Source organism: Cervus canadensis, chromosome 17 (genome assembly GCF_019320065.1).
Source record: "Cervus canadensis isolate Bull #8, Minnesota chromosome 17, ASM1932006v1, whole genome shotgun sequence".
In the NCBI taxonomy this organism is placed as follows: domain Eukaryota; kingdom Metazoa; phylum Chordata; class Mammalia; order Artiodactyla; family Cervidae; genus Cervus; species Cervus canadensis.
Window position 1 is genome coordinate 9,814,159 of NC_057402.1, and position 21,279 is coordinate 9,835,437.

At 47.3% G+C, this 21,279-nt stretch overlaps 1 protein-coding gene across 7 annotated transcripts in view; it reads left to right on the forward strand.

Moving 5' to 3' along the window:
- CLMN (calmin) overlaps positions 1-21,279 on the forward strand; it is a 123,347-nt gene that overhangs the window by 84,276 nt on the left and 17,792 nt on the right. For all 7 annotated transcript variants that reach the window (XM_043489689.1, XM_043489691.1, XM_043489692.1 and 4 more), the window contains exons 4-10: positions 2,174-2,257; positions 4,964-5,056; positions 5,925-6,115; positions 8,144-8,337; positions 10,940-11,022; positions 15,597-17,234; positions 21,018-21,214. In XM_043489689.1, coding sequence (XP_043345624.1) covers positions 2,174-2,257; positions 4,964-5,056; positions 5,925-6,115; positions 8,144-8,337; positions 10,940-11,022; positions 15,597-17,234; positions 21,018-21,214 — 2,480 coding nt within the window. The remainder of the gene's footprint in view (positions 1-2,173; positions 2,258-4,963; positions 5,057-5,924; positions 6,116-8,143; positions 8,338-10,939; positions 11,023-15,596; positions 17,235-21,017; positions 21,215-21,279) is intronic.

The following is a 21,279-nucleotide window of genomic DNA, read 5'->3' on the forward strand; positions in this document are numbered from 1 at the left end:
AGAGTGTTTAGCGGGCCAGCCATTCAATTAACTAGAATGAGAGCTAAGATTCAGGAATATGGACGAGAAAGACATCTTATCAACCAGATTCTATAAATTCACCCTGCGGCTAAAGCTAGATACACAGAATTCTAAAACCTTCTTGTGAGTATGGCTGAAACTGAATTGAGCCAGCTGGTCTTGAGGTTCATTCCAATTTGGATCTCTGCCAACGTGCTCCACATTGCCTGGTTCTGACATGTGCAAGTCAGTCCTGTCTCCCTGATTCACCGAGCAGTGTTTAACAGCTTCAGCACTGTTGGCATTTTGTTTTGTTTTGTTTAATTTTTAATTTATTTACTTAGTTGATAGCACGGAGTCCTCATTGCTGCATGCAGGCTTTCTCTAGTTGCGGTACTTGGGCTTCTGATTGCGGTGGCTTCTTTTATTGTGGAGCACAGGCTCCAGGGCACATAGGTTTCGATAGTTGCAGTTCATGGGTTCTAGAGCATGGACTCAGCGGCTGTGGTGCCCGGACTTAGTTGCTCCCAGGCATGTGGAATCCTCCCGGACCAGGGATTGAACTCGTGTCCCCTGCATTGGCAGGCAGATTCTTATCTGCTGTACCACCAGGGAAGTCCACTGTTAGCATTTCAGGGGGGGTAGTTCTTCACTGTGGGGGCTGACCTGGTCATTGCCAGATGTGTGACAGCATCCTTGGTCTCTATCCACTGGGTACCAGTAGCACCCGCAGGTGTGACAACCAGAAATGTCCCGAGGCGCTGCCAGATATTTCTTGTTTTGGGGGGGGGGCATCCAATGATCTGGTTAGAGTACCAGAGGTATCAATTTTGAGAAATGGGCTCTAGAGTCCAGTGTTTGATTGGCCCACGTGATCCAGTGTGGCTGATACGAAAGTGTCTCTGTAGGGCCCCAGCTCTACCAAACCACAGTTCAGCCCATGCCAACCTCTCTGGGTTTGCTCTTAAAGCTGGGTTTAAAGTCAAGAGCTCCGACTTCAGTTCTCAGCTCTCGGCAGCTGGAGTTTTCCCCAAGCCCTCACCACTTTCTTGCCTTTCTTCTCCCAGTAGCCACCTCCAAGGGGGCTGTGCCAAGTGACACGAATTCTTATGAAGGGCAGACCCACTGTGGTGGAAAGAGTACTTGGTTTCTTGACTGATCTCACAGTGGGCTGGCAGCATAGTCCTCCAAAGGCTTCCTGAAAAACCATATTCTAGTCCCTGGTTCTGTGTTGCTAGCAGCCCAGGCTCCCACTTTGTTGCCTGGGCACTAATCGGGAGCTGCTATAGCCTCGGTGGGAGGGGAGACTCTGCTGGGAGTGTTTGATCCGGGAGTGCAGCCGAGAACAGCCAAGACCTCACCCGTGAGCTCCCCTGGCAGTTCATACCATGTGCAAGGGATACCCACTGGCTTGCCCGTTAGTGTGAAGCACTCACCCCAAGGATCAGGGATGGGCTTCCGTTTCAGGATGAGTTTCCTTTGCCGGTGCTCCTAGCGTGTGCAACGAGCGTTGTCAGAGTTTTTGCTTCTGCAAGCCCCTTTCTCTCTTCCTCTTTGGGTTTCTCTGTGTCTCTCTGTGTCTGTCTCTTTCTTGGTGTCTCTGTCTCTCTGTGCTTCTGTCTCTGTCTCCATCTCTCTCTCCCTCTCTCTCTCTGACGTGGGATGCATGTCCACCAAGCCCTTGGCCAGAAAACAGAAACATCTGTGGCCTCCGGGGAGGGTTTGCTGGATGATTTAGCAGCTGCGGGTGACGCTCCCGGCTGGCGCTCTCTGCCTTGACAAACGGCATCAGCGCAGAGAGGAGAGCATGTCACCGACAGTCTCTAGGGGAGGGAGGCGTATCAAAAGCCAGGAGCTGGGTGAGAGAGGGAAATTTGACAAATCTGCCCCCTGTTTAACCCCCGGGTTCCCCTCCCTCACCAGCTCAAGTGAGTTTGGCCCCAGGAACCATAAATAAGGCGACCCTTGGGGACCCCTGAGACTACGGTTGTGTGTGCCGGGGCCCCATGCATGGGTTTGGATGTGGTCCATGCAGGCTCTGCTGTGAGCCCCGTCCTTCTCTTGAGATTCATGTGGAAAAGGTAAGGAAAGAAGACAAGCGCCTCCAATGGCGCTGCTGGGAACGAGTGCCTGTCTGGGCTTAACTGTTGTGCCGTCCTGTTTTGTGTTACAGCTACACGAGTACAAATCCTCATCCCATCGTATTTTTCGGTTAAACAACATAGCGAAAGCACTTAAGTTTTTGGAAGATAGCAATGTAAGTATCTGAAACACATCTTGTTCACAGAGCCTCCCCTGAGACAAAAAAAAGACATGATTTGAAGTCTAGTGCTGGTCACAAGAGACGCGGGCAAAGGGGTCCCTTGCTAAGACGGTCAGGTGGAACAAGTTGAAATGTTAACGGAGCTACATCAGTCGAGATACAGCTAATCCATCAGGCGAGATGCAGTCCCTGATTCCCTGCCCACCCGCTCCTCCAGTTCCATCAGGATGAAAACTCCGGTGGATGTCTGGGTGTGGGAAGGGCAGAAATGCTGAGTGGCTCTCAGATGTTCAGAATGTAGTTAACATTTTCCTTTTCACTTTGGGGGTTAAGAGTACAGTGAAAAGCTAGTGCTCTGTGACTACCTAGAGGGGTGGGATGGGGCGGGAGGTGGGGGCATGGTTCAAGAGGCGGGGAACATATGTATACCTATGGTGGATTCAGGTTGATGTATGGCAGAAACCATCACGATATGGTAAAGCAATTACCCTCTAATTTTAAAAGGAGTACAGTGAGCATGTCAGGGTGTAAAACTTGTTCTTAGCACTCAGAATGTGGCAGAAGCAAGGCAGAGAAGGGGGCTAACTGAGCCAGAGGAAAATCACGTAATTCTGTCCTCTTTGATAGAACTTTCCAGACTTAAATTAGCCTTTTCTGTGTTTTGAACTCTGCTTCATGTCCTTCAAAAATGGGAGGGAATGGCCCTAGAGAGATAAAATTTCCAAAGTTTCCCTTTCATTAAGTTTCATCAGTTACTCTGGGTGAAAAGCCCTCAGCTCGCCTGACACGTCGGCACGTACAGTAGGACGTCATCACAAAGTGCTATTCGTTTGGCGCTCCTGGGTCATAAGGGGATCTAATCTGGGCTGATAGAAGCAGCAAAGGGATGTGTTGAAAGGATGCCAAGGAGTCACAGGATGACCTCAAAGCCTGGGGAATCAGGGGCGGAGCCCAAGACTGCTAAATGCCAGGACCACTGCAGAGCCCCGCTGCCTCTGAACGCAAGGACCCACGTGGGCACGGCTGCCACTACCCTGTCCCTCTGCCCCCACTCCCACAGCCCCTGGAAGGAACTCTCAGCGTCACTCATTCAGGTTCAAAGGCCTGGGCTGATAAGCCTACATCCTCACCCCTGTCCTGGCGGCCAAGGGCGGAGAAAAGTGGTTTTGGCTTTTGAAGAGGGAGGTGGGCTCTGCCTCCCATCCTGTAGGGAAAGACCCAACCTAGGAGGCGGTTCAGATGGTGGGGACCAAAGGGCATGACACAGCTCACAGCACCATCATTCATAATAGCCCAAAGGTGACAGCAACCCGGATGCCCATCCATGGACCAAGGGATGAACAAAGTATGGTCTGTCCATGCAGCGGAATATTATTCCACCCTGAAAAAGAAGGGAGTGTTGATACAAGCTACATTGTGGATGAAACTTGAAAACATTATGAAAGATGCTGGACCAAAAGGACCACTTGTTCTAGAACTCTATTCCTGTGATATGTCCGGCACAGGGAAATCTCTTGAGTCGGAAGACAGATGAGCGTTTGCTCAAGGTGGAGAGGAATTTGGAGATTAGACAGGTAACAGGTAAAGGGTACAAGATTTCTTTTTGAGGTGATGAAAATGCTCTAAAATTATGGTAACACTAAAAAACCATGTAATTGTGTGCTTTAAATGGGTGAACTGGATCAGCTCAGTTCAGCCAGTCAGTTGTGTCCACTTCTTTGTGACCCCATGGACTGCAGCACGCCAGGCTTCCCTGTCCATCACCAACTCCAACTTCCCTGTCCAACACCAGCTATGGTTTTTCCAGTAGTCATGTATGGATGTGAGAGTTGGACCATAAAGAAAGCTGAGCGCCGAAGAATTGATGCTTTTGAACTGCAGTGTTGGAGAAGGCTCTTGAGAGTCCCTTGTACTGCAAGGAGATCAAACCAGTCCATCCTAAAGGAAATCAATCCTGAATATTCATTGGAAGGACTGATGCTGAAGCTTCAATACTTTGGTCACCTGATGCGAAGAACTGACTCATTGGAAAAGACCCTGATGCTGGGCAAGATGGAAGGCAGGAAGAGAAGGGGATGAGAGAGGTTGGATGGCATTACCGACTCGATGGACATGAGTTTGAGCAAGCTCTGGGAGTTGGTGATGGACAGGGAAGCCTGGCATGCTGAAGTCCATGGGGTTGCAGAGAGTCGGACACGACTGAGAGACTGAACTGAACTGTCTTAGCCATCATGGGCCATGATCATTGATGTCAGTACTCTGTGTTTGTCCAAAGACATGTTAAATCTGGAGGTTTGGTGGTGTTAGTGTAGCATGCAGACAGACCCTGGGCATGTACCATCTGTTCTTGGAAAAAGATGTCTTTCTTACTAGCTGTGTGTCCTGGGCACTTTCCATTGACCTCTCTGGAATTTCTTCACCTGAAGTACAGAGATAATAGAAGAATCTGTGTTGTGGGGTTGTTGTGAAGACAAACAGAGCTAATACTCTGAGAATAGTGTCTGTTAATGGGAAGCACTATGTACTGTTATTAGACACACTTGTGTATACTTTTGCATGTTGGGGTCCCCGAGAGGTGCCCTGTGGCATCACCAAACAGCACGGGTAAGAAAGAGAAACAGGCCCACAAGAGCATCCGGAAATAATGTGTTACAACCTACTTGGACCCTGTCTTTAAGCTCATACATTGCTTCTCTCCAGGTAAAGCTGGTTAGCATTGACGCAGCAGAAATAGCAGATGGCAACCCCTCTTTGGTTCTTGGGCTGATTTGGAACATAATCCTCTTCTTCCAGGTAAAATCACTTCTTTCCCATAACACACATCAGTCATCTCTGCCAATACAGCATTGGGCCCGGATCATGGGAGACAGTGAGATTTCGTTTCTGACAGATTTTGCCTTTTCTCTTTCCTAGAAAAGAACCAAAGGAATCTTGGTTGCTAAAGATTTTGAGTCCCTGTGATTCTAAAAGTGGTGTGAGCTCTGTTCTTCTCTTGGGACTTAAAGAATTAAATATTTACTTGGAAAAGTAGTTTTCTTCTAAAGGGTCCCAAGAGCCAGGGAAATACTTCCAGCCAAAAACTGAACTAGGTAGAGTTACTCTCCTAACATGACAAGTGTTCATCAGAGACGATTAGAAAGCCTCTATAAAGACAGTTTTAGGAAGAGGCATGTGTAACAGGGGAGACCTTGCAGCCTTCACACCCTCAGCATCTGTCTGAAAATGCAGATTTTATAGACGAGGGAGGGGGTCTGGGGCTGGAGTGTGAAGGGGTTACTTCAAGTTGTGGTCAAGTTATTTTCCCTGAGTAGGAGGGAGTAAGCTGACAATTCATCTTCTAGAATCCCCCTCTTTTGAAAGAGAAAATGATGGCTCACTATTTAATGGCCCTCCCAAGAGTAAAAATGATGTACACAGAGGTGGAGCCAGGTTAGGAGGCCCTCAGCAGCAGCTTCTGCCCAGAGCTAGACAGACTCCAGGAAGAGATGATTCTCCCTGCTACGCATCCGTGCATACACCACAAGCCACACGAAACAGCCTGGCCATCATGAGTACTGACAGCCAACCCTCAGGAAGGAGTAATCAGTTCTGCGTGAGCTGATCCCTCCAGCCGGGGTCCAAGAGAGCCCATGCTGAGTCTGAAACGTCATTTTCCTTCCAGATTAAAGAGCTCACGGGCAACCTCAGCAGAAACTCTCCATCCTCCAGCCTGTCACCCGGCTCGGGGGGCACAGACTCAGACTCCTCCTTCCCGCCCACACCCACCGCAGAGAGGAGCACAGCAATCTCGGTGAAAGACCAGAGGAAAGCCATCAGGACGCTGTTGGCCTGGGTGCAGAGGAAAACGAGGAAGTAAGCCCCATGCCCTGCTCCCCAGCACCCCACGCTGCTACCAGGGAGAGGGAGAAGGGCGGAGGAAGGGGGCGTCACTGTTTACTCAGCTCTGTGTCCATTACATGCCTGGCGCTTCACTTAGACTCTCAGAGCAGGGAACTCTGTCCTTTCTGTGTCTCTGCACAAAACTGTACTTGCTCAGTGTTTGGTTTGCAGAAAGCTGATGGGACAATTTGAATAGAAATCCAAGGGATCTTTACCACTTTAAATCCCTAAGTGGGATTGGCCCGTGGATCCTAGTAACATGGACATGTTTATTATCATGGATTTCCCAGGTGGTCCTAGTGGTAAAGAATCCACCTTTCAATGCAGGAGACCATAAGAGATGCCGGTTTGATCCCTGGTTCAGAAAGATCCCTTGGAGGAGGGCATGGCAACCCACTCTGGTATTCATGCATAGAGAATCCCATGGACAGAGGACCCTGGCGGGCTACAGTCCATGGGGTCACAAAGAGTCGGACACGACTGAGCAACTTAGCATGCTTATTATTAAGCTTCTGGGTATCTTTCAGGGTCTGTACCTACTTAAAAGCAAGTAACAAATCAAGGCTGCAACCTATCAGAGTCAGGTCTGGCCCTTCCAACACTGAGACAGGTGAACTGGAACCAAATCCTTGGACTTGTGTTTAACCCCTGCCAGACTGGGAAGACCTGGTGCATCAGTTTCCTCTCTAAGCTACACCTATAAGATGGTGACTTGCTACTCACCCCCTTATGGGAGAGTGAGGGTTAAATGAAATAAACTCCTTGAAAGCAGAGTACCAGCACTTCATAAGCACTTAGCATCAGATCCCATCTTCCCAGTACATGGAAATAAAAGGTGCCAGGAAAAATAAAAGATGGGAGGGAGAGTTAGATCTTGGGGGTTTTGATTAAGGGGTTGAACATGATAGAGTTGATTAACGTGAACAACCATTAAGTGTTGTTTTAAAATAAATAAACCAGAAGTGAGCTCACTGCCAGGAGTTAGGGTGACTGTAATGGAGAGGAAGGCTGTTTCAGGGAAGACAGTCTGTTTGGCCATTGTGGCGGGGATCACAGGAATGGGTGCTTGAGACAAAGTGTCCTGGCACTTCCGCCACACCCGTGACAGTGAAACCGATGAAATCCTAGTCCGTGGCTTGTAACTAGCCCTGGCTCATCTGTGGCTCGTAGGCCTGGACCCACGTCGGTGTCTGGTTCTGATGGCACTCGCCTGTGACATAAGATGCTGTGTTGAGGGAAGCAGATGATGGGTACCAAGGTCCCTTTGTACTGCTTTTGCAACTTCTTATGAATCTCCACAAATATCTAAACAAAAAGATATTTGTGTTTTTTTAAGAGTGTTCAGTGACCCCAGTAGGGAATCTGGCAGTGGGAAGAGGGGCTCTCAAGGGATGGAGTCTAAAGGAAATTAATACAGGATGACCTCTCTTTGTCACTTTTAAAGTTGTAATTTTATTTCTATGAGTCATGACATTAGCTAGCACTTACTGAGTGGCTTCTGTGGGGCACCTACATCACACATGGTCCACGTGGTCTGGCCACTCTGGGGGCGGATTAAACCTAACACTTCCCCGTGACTGCTCTGTTTTATAAGTTTGAGGCTAAGCAAGTACGTGATCTGCCTAAGGCCACAGCGCTGGAAGCATGGAGGGGCAGCCAGGGTGTGAACTTGAACTTTCTGGCTCCATTTTATGACACGACACACCCATGTTTGCTTCATTTCAAAGATCACTGATAAAAGGAATCATGTGTTAAATGAAGGCTTTATGTATCTATCTGGAAGGGGGAGCTCAAGTTCTGTTATGTCTCCTTGTGCGACATAACCTTCCTGTTGGGTTTGTGTGGACATGGAAACATGGATGGGTCAGTGCAGCTGTCCTGAGACTCAGGGCCCGGGGCATCTAGTCCTCGCCAGGTCAGCAGCTCCCGGCCCCACTTGGAGGCCAGCGAGGCATCCCTGAGTCTGTTTACATGCCTGCTGCAGCTGCTGCTTCCCTTCAGGTATGGCGTGGCGGTGCAGGACTTTGCAGGCAGCTGGCGGAGCGGGCTGGCTTTCCTGGCTGTGATCAAGGCCATCGACCCCAGCCTGGTGGACATGAAGCAGGCGCTGGAAGACTCCATGCGGGAGAATCTGGAGAAGGCTTTCAGCATCGCTCATGATGCCCTTCACATCCCTAGGCTCCTGGAGCCAGAAGGTAGCAGCGCTTCTCTCTCTTTCTCTTTCTTCATAATTTGTTTTTAACCTGTAACACCTTCTGTCCACATGGGAATTCTGGAGAATACAGAAACATCTAATGAAGTCATTTTTATATCTCCTGTATCCCTGCCACTGACATCATTTCCCCAGTGTTTTTCTTTGTATCTAAATACAATTTTTTAATGTAATTGGGATCATTCAGTGTATGTATGACTTTGTCTCTTCCTTTTTTTTTTTCTTTAAGGATTTTATAACTTTTATTTTATTGTGAAATACATCATGCATGTAGGAAAATGCATGAAACAAGCATGCATTTTTGTGATTCTGTGATAATCATGTGTGAACATCTGCGTGGCTACAAACCAAGTTCACAGCCTGCAGCCTCCCATGCTTCTTTCCATTACTACCCATTTTCTGTTTAATTGTCAAGACGTCTCATATCATTTTGATTTTTTTATGTTCCTCCTCTACTGTTTTCTTTTGTATTAAACAAGCATTTCTACTTTTTTAAAAAAAAAGTTTTTGTAAAAAAAAAAACCTTTATTTTGTACTGGCTAGCAAATAATTAACAAATAATATTGTGATAGTTTCAGCTGCAAAAGAGACTCAGCCATACATATACATGTATCCATTCTCCCCCAAACTCCCCTCCCATCCAGGGTACCACATAACGTGTATCTTCCTTTTTTTAACTTAAACATTCTAATTGTGACATAAGTATTTTGCATGCTGCTAGGATGTCTTCATTATATGTTTTTATTGGCTGCATAATGGTCCATCTAGTGGGCATACCAAAGTGTACTTAACTCTTTACCACTGATGGATGTTGAGGTTGTTTTGGAATAGTCTTGTATATAATGCTGCAATGAACATCTTATAAGATAAAGTTCAGTGTGCGTCTCAGATTATTTACTCCAAGACTAGGTCCCATCTGTGGAATGACGCAGCTAGAAAGTACACACCTTTTTAAGGCATCTCTATAAAATCTCTATCAAATCATATTCCATGTGGGTCAGGCTTATTTAGGATTCTCTCTGGCAGTGTGTAAGGGTCTCAGCTCAGCAGACTCACTGATGGGATGGGCAGTGAACTGGCTACTCACAGGGAAGGACTCGGACAGCAGGGAATAACAGAATCTTGGGTACAAGGAGTCTTGGATTCTCCATCCCAGCTTCTCTGCTCATCAGCCAAGTGTGAGGCTTCACTACTCAAATCATCCCCCTTCCCTTAAAGGCCTTAAATTTCCTGACGTGTAAAATAAAGAGAAAAAACCCTCCCTGGTCTGTGGGATCTTTCACCGTGAAGCATCCCAGGATCCCATGTGAAAATTCTGTGTTCTTTTTGTGGTAATGTAAACTGGTTCAGCTCTTATGGAAAACTGCATGGAGAGCCCTCAAAAAATTTAAAAAGACAATCATGTGGTCCAGCAAACTCTCTTGTTCAGTCAATCAGTCGTGTCCGACTCTTTGCAGCCCCATTGACTGCCTCACGCCAGGCCTCCCTGTCCCTCGCTGTCTCCCAGAGTTTGCCCAAGTTTGTATCCATTGAGTCATGGACGTGACTATCCAACCGTCTCCTCCTCTATCACCCCCTTCTCCTCCTCCCCTCAATCTTCCCCAGCATCAGGGTCTTTTCCAGCGAGTAAACTGTTTGCATCAGGTGACCAAAATATTGGCAAACCTTCTACTGAACATATGTTCAAAGGAAATTAAACTTAAAGGAAACAAGCTTGTGAATTCCCTGGTGATCCAATGGTTAAGACTTGGTGCTTTCCCTGCCGTGGACCAGAGTTCAATCCCTGGTCAGGGAACTAAAATCCCATGAGGTTCACAGTGCAGCCAAGAAAAAAACCAGAAAACCCCCAAAACAAAATAAACAAAATCAAAGGAACAGAAATTACAGTCTTGAAGAAATATCTGCACACTAGTGTTCATTGAAGCATTATTCACAGTAGGCAAAGCATAGTAACCACCTAAGTGTCCATCAGTGGATGAATAGATAAAGAAAATGCCATGTATATACAATGAGATATCATTCAGCCACGAAAAGAAGAAAATTCTGCCGTTTGTAACAACACGAATGAACCTGGAGGACATTATATTGAAATAGGCCAGACACAGAAAAATAAATACTACATGATCTCATTGATATGTGGAAGCTAAAAAAGGGAAACTCACAGAACCAGAGAGTATAATGGTGGTTACCAGGAGCTGGGGGTTGATAGTGGAGTGGAAGAAGTAGGGAAACATACAAACTTTCATAAGTTCTGGCAAGTCTAACATAAATATAGTGACTATAGTTAATAACACTGTATTGTCTACTAGAAATTTGCTCAAAGAGTAGATCTTAAGTTTTCTCAGCACATCAAAATAAGGTAACTGTGAAATGATGGATGTGAGAATTAACTCAACTGTGAGAATCATCTTGCAGTATCTATGTATGTCATATGATCATGTTGTACACCTTAAATATATACAATTTTTATTTTTCAATTATACCTTGATAAAGGTGGAAAATTTAAAAATTAAAAAAGTGTAAAAATAGATAAAATAAAACCTGTGTTTTGCATGTCCTTCTAACTCCTGTGTTTCTCTTAACAGACATCATGGTTGACACACCAGATGAGCAGTCCATCGTGACTTACGTGGCTCAGTTTCTAGAACATTTCCCGGAGTTGGAAGCCGTATGTCTTGTTTTCCTTACCTATAATTCAGAAACTACATTTCCATCAGCTGACCATGGGATGAAGCTGGTGTTCGAGCTATGTGGCAGCTGTAATAATTGAATCTCTATCTCATGTGCCTTGCCACATTTTCATTTCAAAATCATCGCTAATGTGTGCACCATTAAAAAGCAGAATGGGAAGTCAGGCACACCTCTCACAAACCTCTCCCCATCCCAAACTTTTAAGATTAGAAGAGATGCCCACTTGTTATATGAATCAGCTACTTGATTTTCTAGATGTCAGATGGGACATTTTAGCAGTTTACCAGATTTTATCAGAGTGTGAAAAAATTTTAAAGACAATGACCAAGCACACATTTTTAATTTTTAGAATCTGAGCATACTTGGTGACTGATTTTTTGGAGCAGAATCAGACCTTTTAGAAGTTGTCAAGACTCTGTTGAACCTCCAGCCAACCCATGCCCAACAGTAACAATGGTCCTTTATTGACTTTATTGGAAAATTACTTTATTGGAACACCCATGGCTGGCTCTGGGAAACTTAACGGTAAATGAGATGGATGAGGTCCGTGACCTTGTGTAGCTTTGTTCTAATAGAGAAAACAGGTGACAAGTCAACAAACACATTGTTGTTTCAGGTAGTTAGAAATACTAGGCTCCCCCCCGCCCAAAAAATATCATACAGAACTAATACTCACAGGAGGGACAGGCTGCTCTTTTAGCTGGAGGCTTCTCAGGTCAGCATCCTATGTGTCTCTGGGCTGACTGCCACCCCTGCAATCCCACTTGACTCTGTATCATTTTCATTTTGTAGAAGAGAAAGTCTATGCTCAAAGAGGCTAACAGACCTCTCCAGGGTTGCCCAGCTGCCCAGCACAGAGCTGGGGTTTGATCTCAGTTCTTTTCCAAAGCTCAGGCATTTAGATTTCTTACAACATATGCCTAAAACTGAGACCTCATTTTGCCCAACTCAGAAGAGCCAGGCTGGATTCTTTCCAGGCTTCCTATGTGTGTGACTCCCATCTGTTTCTGGACCACAGATCACTTTCCAGGGTGCTTTAGAAGCAGGCATTCCATGGGCTGGAAAGTCAGTTCTGCCACTTGAAGCTTGGTGACCTTGAGCTGTTTACTTAATCTCTCTGATACATGTCTGTATGAGATGCCATCTGTAAAACAGAAATATGACCCACATTTTCAGGGTTGTGTGAAGAGTAAATAGATATTGTAAAGTCCTGTGCTTGGGACAACAGTTGATGCTCAGAAAATGGTGCTAATGTCATTCTTTAATTTAATCTTCATTATGAAATTCGGAAATACTAGGGACCAGGGCTTTTATTAGCCCTGAGCTCTTCAGCCTAGGCAGAGTTTGAAATCAACTAAAACTTATGATGTGTGTGTGAGTCAAAGTCATAGCTTGGATTCAGCAAATCTGACACTTGGATCTCCCCAGGGCTGGGGTCAGAGACTGGGGCTGGGGAAGGAGGGGTCAAGCAAGACAGAACATGGTGAAAGTCCCCCTGACCCACACAGCACAGGGCATCCCCTCAGAACAGTCCATTTGCATCCATAGGGAATACAGAGGCATCTCAGCTGATCTAGATTCCTGTTGAACTGTTGTTTTTTTAAGTTTCATAATTCAGCTGACTGTAGTACACTTTAATAAATATTCATTAAGCCCTGGTCATGTGCCAGACACTGTGCCTGGCTTTATGCCCCGACATATGGTTTATTTGGGTAAATGTACCATATGCATTTGAAAAAATGTGTCTTGTACAGTGAAAGCATCAACAGTCCAATTAAGATGAGTTGGTTAATATGCTGTTCTAATATTCCAGAGACATCCCAATTTTTTTTTTGCTTTTCCTACCAATGAATGTGAGGGAGAAAAGTTAAAAGTCTCTGACTTATGATTGTGACTTTATTGTTCTTCTTAGTTCTGTCAAATTTTGCTTTGTGTGTGTGGAAGCTATGCCATAAATGCATATACATTAAGGATTGTTGTGTCTTTTTGATGAGGTCATCATTTTATTTTTGTGTTATTTCACCATGGAGTAAATTTGATAGGAATATAGGAACTATCATAAGTTAGTATTTGTATGATTTATCATTTTCTATTAATATCTTTCTCCTTTCAGTGTACGCATGCTTATATTTAAAGCATTTTTTTGTAAAAATATTATAGTGTTGGGTCTTGTTTTTTATCCATTTTGACGAGAATTATTAGTGTTTCACTTTATTAGTGTATTTTTGTCCATATACATAGATGTAATCTACCATCTTACTGTTGTTTTCCACTGGTCCTGTCTGTTCTATGATGCTTTGTTCTTCCTTTCTCATTTTTTTTTTGGATTGTTCAATTGTTTTTTGGTTTCCATTTTACCTCCTCTGTTGGCTTTTTAGCCACATCTGTTTGTTTTATCTTTTTAGTAGTTTTCCTAGGGATTATAATACTCATCTTGAACATACCTCAATCTACCTTGGATTACTACTAGCTAACTTTGGTTTTTTAATTTGGCTGCGTCAGGATCTTCACTGCATCGTGGGGGATCCTCTGTGGTGGTGCATGGACTCCAGTGGTGATGTGCAGGCTCAGTAGTTGTGGCACACGGGCCCCAGAGCACACTGGCTCTCTAGTTGTGGCTTGCACGCTTAGCTGGCCCTCAGCCTGTGGGATCTTAGTTGCCTAACATTGCCTAAGTTTCCAGGGATTAAACTCACATCCCCTGCTTTGCAAGGCAGATTCTTAACCTCTGGATCCCCAGAGAAGTCCCTCATTGTACATTTTATATATTTTGTATATTTTTGTATATGCAGCTGTTTGATCCCACTCACTTTTCTTCTCCCTTCCTTTTGCTATTATTGTCATTTGCTTTGCTTCTGTATATTTTAATTCCCCATGGTTTGCTATTATCTTTTCTTTAAGCTGGAGACTTTTTAAGAAAACTTTTAAGATTGTTTTATATCGGTCATAGATTTAACATTTTAAGTACTTCTCATTCCCCTATTCCAGATCTAGGCTTTCATCTGTGATCGTTTCCTTTTAGCCTGAAGAATGACCTTTGTGTTTCTTGTAGCGTAGGTTAAACAGTTGTTTTACAGTCTTTATGCTAATTCTAACCCTGGGTTATCTTTGGGTCTGCTTCTAATGACTCATGTTTCTCTTGATTATGGATCTCTTTGTTTGCTTTTTGTATCTTAAAATTTTTAATTTTATGCCATATCTGATATGTGATGAGGTACATGATAGTTCCCCCACCCCCACCCCCGGAGAATGTAACCCTTTCCCAAACAAGGACCTGTGACCAGGAGCTGACCATTTTGACCTTCTCAGAACTTGATAAGGACTCTGTTAGCGGTTTTATTTAATTTCAGCCCTCTGGTTTCAACTAGTTTTAGAATGAGGTCAATCCACTCTCCCCACCAGTACATTGGGAGCCAAGCACTGCAAAACCACCAAGATTGCTCTCTACTTTCAGCCCTGCTCTCAGCTACATCTTTTTTTAAAATTGAAATATAATTGCTTTACAATGTTGTGTTAGTTTCCTCTATACAGCAAAGTGATTCAGTTATATATGTATATGGACCTCTGTACATACATATTCTTTAAATTCTTTGCCATTATGGTTTATTATAAGACACTATAGTTCCCTATATTAAGTGCTATAAAGTAGATCCTGTTGCTTATCTATTTTATATATAGTACTTTGTATCTGGTCATCCTAAATTCCTAATTTATCCCTCCCCCACTTTCCTCTCTGGAAACCATGAGTTTGTTTTCTGTGACTGTGGGTCTATTTCTGTTTTGTAAATAAGTCCATTTATGTAACACTTGAGATTACACATATAAGTGGTATCATATGGTATTTGTCTTTCTCTGCCTTTGCTTAATGTGATAATGTCTAGGTCCATTCATGTTGCTGCAAATAGCATTATGTCATTTGTTATTATGGCTGAGTAGTATTCCATTGTACAGATGTACAATGGAATGTACACATGAGGATGTACATGGAATGTACCACATCCTCTTTATCCATTCATCTGTCTATGGACACTTAGGTTGCTTCTGTGTCTTGGCTTCTGTCAATAGTTCAGCTGCACCATGCTTAGCAGGAGTCCCTGTGTGGGAAAACTAGTATATGAAGAGAAGTGGTTTTTCCTGTCTGAGGCCCTTCCAGATTCAATCTCTCACACCAGCCCAACAATCATAAAGATTTAGCTGCTCTTTCCTTATCTTAGGTGGGTTCACTTATTAGTCCGTATACCCAGACCAGGCGGTGGCCCACAGGTATGAGGTGGCCGACGATCTCCTCTCTTAGAAAGGGCCCACCCTTCTCCAGAGTTCAGTTCATTGAGATGTCTTTGCAGCCATAGCTTCGAAAACGACCTTCTCTTTAACTTATCTGACAGTTTCACATTTCAGCAGGAACAGTAGTCATTTGCCCATCTGCAGCGGTATCAGAACCCTTCCATTCATTCTGAAGTGCTCTTGCTGGTTTGTGGTTGTGTTTTGAGAGGGGGCTCTGCGTGGCACTTAGACACTGCTCATTTCATGGTGCCCTGTGTTTCTTGGCAGGAGGATTTTGTGGATTCCGACAAAGAAGCCCCTATCGAATCCACCTTCGTTCGCATCAAAGAAACTCCTTCGGAACAGGAGAGTGCCGTCTTCCTTCTGACCGAGGACGGGGAGCGAGCTTACACCTTCAACCACGAGGCCAGCCACCCGCCTCCCTCCAAAGTCTTCGTCTGTGACAAGCCTGAGGATGTGGAGGAACCCTGCCTGGGTGGCGTGTCCAGCCAGGAGCTGGTAGACAGCTCCTCCGAGTTCATGAACCAGATCATCGAGCAGGTTCTCCAAGGGATCCCCGGGAAGCTCAACAGCACCAGTGAACCGGCTCCAGAATCTTCCATCCTATCATCCCGAAAGGACAGCCGGAGGTCCAACTCTCTGCCCATCAAGAAGACGGTGCACTTTGAGGCCGACACCTACAAGGATGCCTCCTGCAGTCAGGACCCTTTCTACAGCGTGGACCTGCACTTTGAAGGGAGCCCTGGAGAGACCAAGGAGTCGTCCAAGCAGGATGAACAGGTCTTGGTGGCTGACGTTGCTGAAGAAACACCAAAACAGGAGGCCCCGGACATCCTGGAAGAAGCAGCCTCCGACAAGGTCCCTGATGACGTGTCCTCAGTGGATGGTGAGATCAGTCATCCTCCCACTTCCCAGACCTCTCCCCCCTGGAACGGGGCATCGGAAAGGGCATCCAGCCCTGGGGACGAAGGCCATCTCCCCTCACCGCTGGGAGAGAACACCGTTATGGCCAGTGCCTTGGAGATCAAGGTGAAGCTGCTGATGGTAGAAGCGATGGATAAAGAAGACTATTTTGAAGCCATACCTTTAAAAGCCTCAAAGTTTAACAGTGACCTCATCGATTTTGCCTCCACCAGCCAGGCTTTCAATGAGGTTCCTTCGCCTCATGAGAAAAAACCTGCAGAAGAGGAGGTGTCGGAGGATCACCCCAAGAGATTGGGCAAACGGAGAGGGAAATCCGCCCACAAGAAGACAGATTCGGATGAGGCCCCAGTGAAGCTCGACCAACCTGACCCTCACAAGGACCCTGGAGACCAAGACCAAGGCTATTCTTTGGCCCCCGAGGAGGCCCCAGTGGATAAAAAGCCAGAGGTGTATGAGAAGGCCAAGCGCAAGTCCTTCCGACGCCGCCGTCGGGGAGAGGAGGAAGGGGAAGCCGAGTGCCTCCGGGGGCTCGGGGGAGAATTGCCTTCCAACCCGCCGAGCAGCAGCGTCAGCTTGGAGACCCTCCACAGCCCCAGCGAGGAGGGCCTGGACTTCAAGCCATCTCCCCCACTCTCTAAGATTTCTGTCATCCCTCATGACCTTTTCTACTACCCACACTACGAGGTGCCCCTGGCGGCGGTTTTGGAGGCTTACGCAGAAGGCTCGGAGGATTTGAAAAACGAAGAGATGGACCTGGAAGAACCGGAGGGCTATCTGCTGAACCTGGGGGCCAGGGAGGATGAGGCCGAGGAGGCCGAGGCCTCCCAGAGCAGCTTTAGCTTCTCCGGGCTGGGCGAGGACCTCCCCCAGGCCAGCATCACAGAGGATGCCAGTCCCGCCTCGGAACCCTCTCCTCCACCCTCGCCTGAGGACCACCAGCAAAGGGAGGTCGAAGATAGCATCCCTGTGCAGGGCCATCAGGTATGTGACTATGGAGTTGGGAACCCTGCGTGGGGAATTCTGTGCTTCTCCCAAACTCCCTTTGTGTGTGCGTTCTAAGTTGCTTCAGTCGGGTCCGACCCTGTGTGACCCTATGGACTGTAGCCCGCCAGGCTCCTCTGTCTGTGGGATTCTCCAGGCAAGAATACTGGAGTGGGTTGCCATTTCCTTCTCCTAAACTCCCCTTCTTCCTCCATAAAACAGAGGAACACAGCTTCCCGCACGGGCATCCCAGGTCCAGAATTTAGGGAGAAATTTACTCCAGGCTCAGGCAAGGGCAGGGTAAGCGCCTGAGAGGGACACTGGTCCAGTTTGGCACCCTGGGCACCTTGCTGGCCTCCCCGTAGACCTGGCCCTGCCCACAGGCTGCCCGGAAGATCAGTTGAGGTCATGCCTGGGGGGAGGGGGCATTCCAGCATCGCGATAGCAGCAATCCTTTTCAGTAGTAATCACAGCTCTGCCTCCTGCACTGAGTCGGCTGCAGACCCTCCTCCTCCAGCAGCCGGCAAAACCAAGCCAGACCTCACCCTGGACCCCAGCCTTGATGTTTCAAGGCCTGTTATCTGTTTGGCACGATAGTTTGGCTCCTGCAGTTAGAAGTGAGTTGTATAAACAGGGCCAGGCGGGGGACACTCACGTCTGAGCTGGAGCAGCCGATTACATGCTGTCTGCCACCTCGAGTCCGCCTTCACTTGGCCCAGCAGCTCTAGAGGGGCCGCCAGAGTGAGCGGTGAGAGGGTGCAGGGGACCCTTCTCCCCCTGCCCCTGCAGACACAGCTGCCTCTCCCCCGCCTCCCAGACACGCCTTTGCCTCCAGGCTTTGCTGGGGTTGCCCCCCTATCTGGAGGCCTTTGCCTACCACCTACTACCTGTTTGTGTGTGTGTGTGTGTATGTGTTCGCATGCTCAGTTGCTCAGTCATGTTGGACTCTTTTCGAGTCTCATGGGTCGTGATTTTCTCTCCCAGTAAAGAGGGAGCATTTGTGTATTCATCTCTGGGCTCCAGAGGCCAGCCCGACAGGGCCTGCAAAGCCACAGTCAAGGTGCACTGAATGGCAGGTTGGGTATTCTGTGAAGACAGGTAAATTAAACCCTGAGATGATGGAGAGTTGAGACAGGATCCAGTGAGGGCCCAGAGGTGCTCGGAGCAGCAAGAAGGCTGCAGAGGGGGAATCTGAGTAACCTTAAAACACAGTTAGGGGGTTTCCCTGTTGGCTCAGAGGTAAAGAATCTGCCTGCAACGCAGGAGACCCAGGTTCGATCCCTGGGTCAGGAAGATCTCCTGGAGGAGGGCACACAACCCACCCCAATATTCTTGCCTGGAGAATGCCATGGACAGAGAAGAGCCTGGTGGGCTACAGTCCATAGGGTCACACAGAGTCGAACACGACTGAAGTGATTGAGCACACGTGCACGCAGAAGACATTTAGGGGACTCTCCCGGTGGTCCAGCGGCTGGAACTCCAAGCTCCCAGTGCAAGGGGCCCGGTTTCCATCCCTGGTCAGGGAACTAGATCCCACGTGCCGCAACTAAGTGTTCGTACGGTGCAACTAAAGATCTTGCGTTCCACAACTAAGGCCCAGAGCAGCCAAATCAATGAATTTATTAATTTTTAAAAACGAGACATTTAGGGTTTAGATGGGCCAGAAGTGATAGCGTCATTTGTGGCTTTGCCAACTCCAGACAGTGGAGGAGAGTCCCTGCCTGAGTGCTGGAGGGGGACCAGGGTTCTCTGGCCCTGACGGCATAGAAGCCAAGCATGGCCAGACCTCCTTGGGGCCAAGCGCCCACTCTCAGTCTTTGGCTGGAGGAGAGGGTTGGGTGGCTTCATAGGTGCCAGTGACCTGTCTGCCACCTTAGGGAGAGGAGCCCAGTCCTGCCTTCCTGCCCCTCCCCGTCTGTCTGCTGTCTGTCAGAGCAGGCTCGTCCTGTGGGAGACCCCAAAAATCCTGCGGGGTAGGAAATGCCCCTCAGTAGGTCTCTGGATCCCCAGCTTGGGGATGACAACAGCAATGGGATGATTCTCTGAACCATTAGAGGCCGCACATTTCTTTTAGAGCAAAAGAAAGGGGACCAGGTGGGTGGTGGGAAAAGGGCCCGAGTTGCCTCTCTGCCCCTCAGGGTGACTTAAAACAGCTAATGAGGGGACGTCCCTGGCGGTCCAGTAGTTAAGAATCTGAGCTTCCAGTGCAAGGGATGTGTGTTCAGTCCCTGGTCGGGGAACTCAGATCCCACAGCCTTGCTGCACGGCCAAGAACATTTTTTAAAAAAAGGTTGGAAAATGACTAATGAGCGCCTCAGTCTCCTCCCCCAGTGACTGAGTGGGGACGTGTAGATGAGGCACTTCACTGTCTTCTGCTTCCAAAGGCGGGCTTTGCGCCTGTGTGTGTGGCCAGCATGTGAACAGATGGTTTGGGACAAGGTTGGAAGAGTCCTGGACTGGGAAGGGCTTCGGGAGATCTAGGTTTGCATCTGTTTTACGCTGAGCTGCGGGAGGGCTTGGGGAGAGCTTGCATTTCTGGGTTCCGGGGTGGGCACCCGCCTGCATCTCTCATCACTGGACTGCTTCTTCCGGTGCTTACCTGTCCGACCAGCAGGTGCCCACTCCTCCCAAACACACCTTGTAATTGGCTCCCAAGTGTATGTAACCCAGGCCTTAATCCCAGTGAGTGAGCAGGGCTGGGGGAGGGGAAGCGGTGAGGCCCAGGATGACAAGTGAGGTCTGGAAGTCTTGTTTCCTGACAAAGAGGATGACATGGATGGAGGATTTCTCCCATACCTGGCCTTGCTTTAAAAAAAAAAAAAGAAAAACACTATCTTCTAAACAGACTCGAAAATGGCAAGTTCTGGCTTCTAGTCTTTAAGAACATCAGTCCTTTCCTCATTTCACCTTTCAGAAAGGTAGCTTTTGCTCACCGATGATGGAGGAGGAACTGGCGTTTCAGACTGCTGAGTGCGGGTTTAATTTCTGCGGGGAGCTTTGTTCTCACGGGCTGCATGAGTCTGGCCACTCTGATACTCTTATTAGAATACCTGTTGAGCAAGTTTTTCCAGCCCCGGTCGGAATTCTTGAGAGGTATAGCCAACAATTCCCACGCTTCTTAATTTCATGTGAGAGCATTCCTCGTGGGTTTCAGAGAGCCTAGTTGGGATGGTGGTCAAAGAATCTTCCTTATTATGTAAATGCAACAGAGGTTGCGCTGCCATCCACCTTTGGCCAAAAGCACAGTGAAGACTCATCTCCTCAAACACAAGGGCCACCTTCACAACCCTTGGCCCACCTGGCGTCCAGTACTTGTTCTTCTGTTTAAGTGGATGATGGTTGTGTGAAGGGTCTAACCATTGCCCGCTGTGAGGGATGTCCTTCATAGGAACCACAGTGGTATAAGCACTTTATCAGAGGCTGATAATTATTATACCCATTTGACAGACAGAGAAACTGAGGCTCAAAGGGATCAAGTCAGTTACTCAAGGTCAGATAACTGACTTAGCCAAGATTTGAAACCAGGTCTTACTGACGGGTAAAACCTGTGCTGTTTTGATCCATCAGTCTGGAGCATTTGGAACTCTGCACAGGGAACGGGAATTCTGGAGGGCTTCTCCATGCTGGACTGTGCTGGAAGGACCCCACAGGAGCGGCTGGATTGGAGGGGACACCTTAGCTGGGCCTTGGAGTGAAGGTGGAGTGGGTTGCTGCTGGGTGGTGTCACGCACTCCACGTCGCGGCATAAAATGCTGACTTGTATTTGGTTGTCTTGTCCTTCAGTCCCAGGAATTCCCAAACTCGGAAAATGTAGCCAGCCCCTTAGAGGAAAAGGTAATGGAAGAATCGATCAGCAGTAAAAAAAAGGAGAAAAGGAAACATGTGGACCACGTAGAAAGCTCAATATTTATAGCACCCGGAACTGTTCGCTCCTCAGATGACCTGGAAGAAGACACCGGTGACCACAAAGTCCTTTCCAGGTATTTTATTAACATCTTCTCGCCCCAGAGCCCCAGCTTGGGGAGCTACTCTCTAATCTCATCCC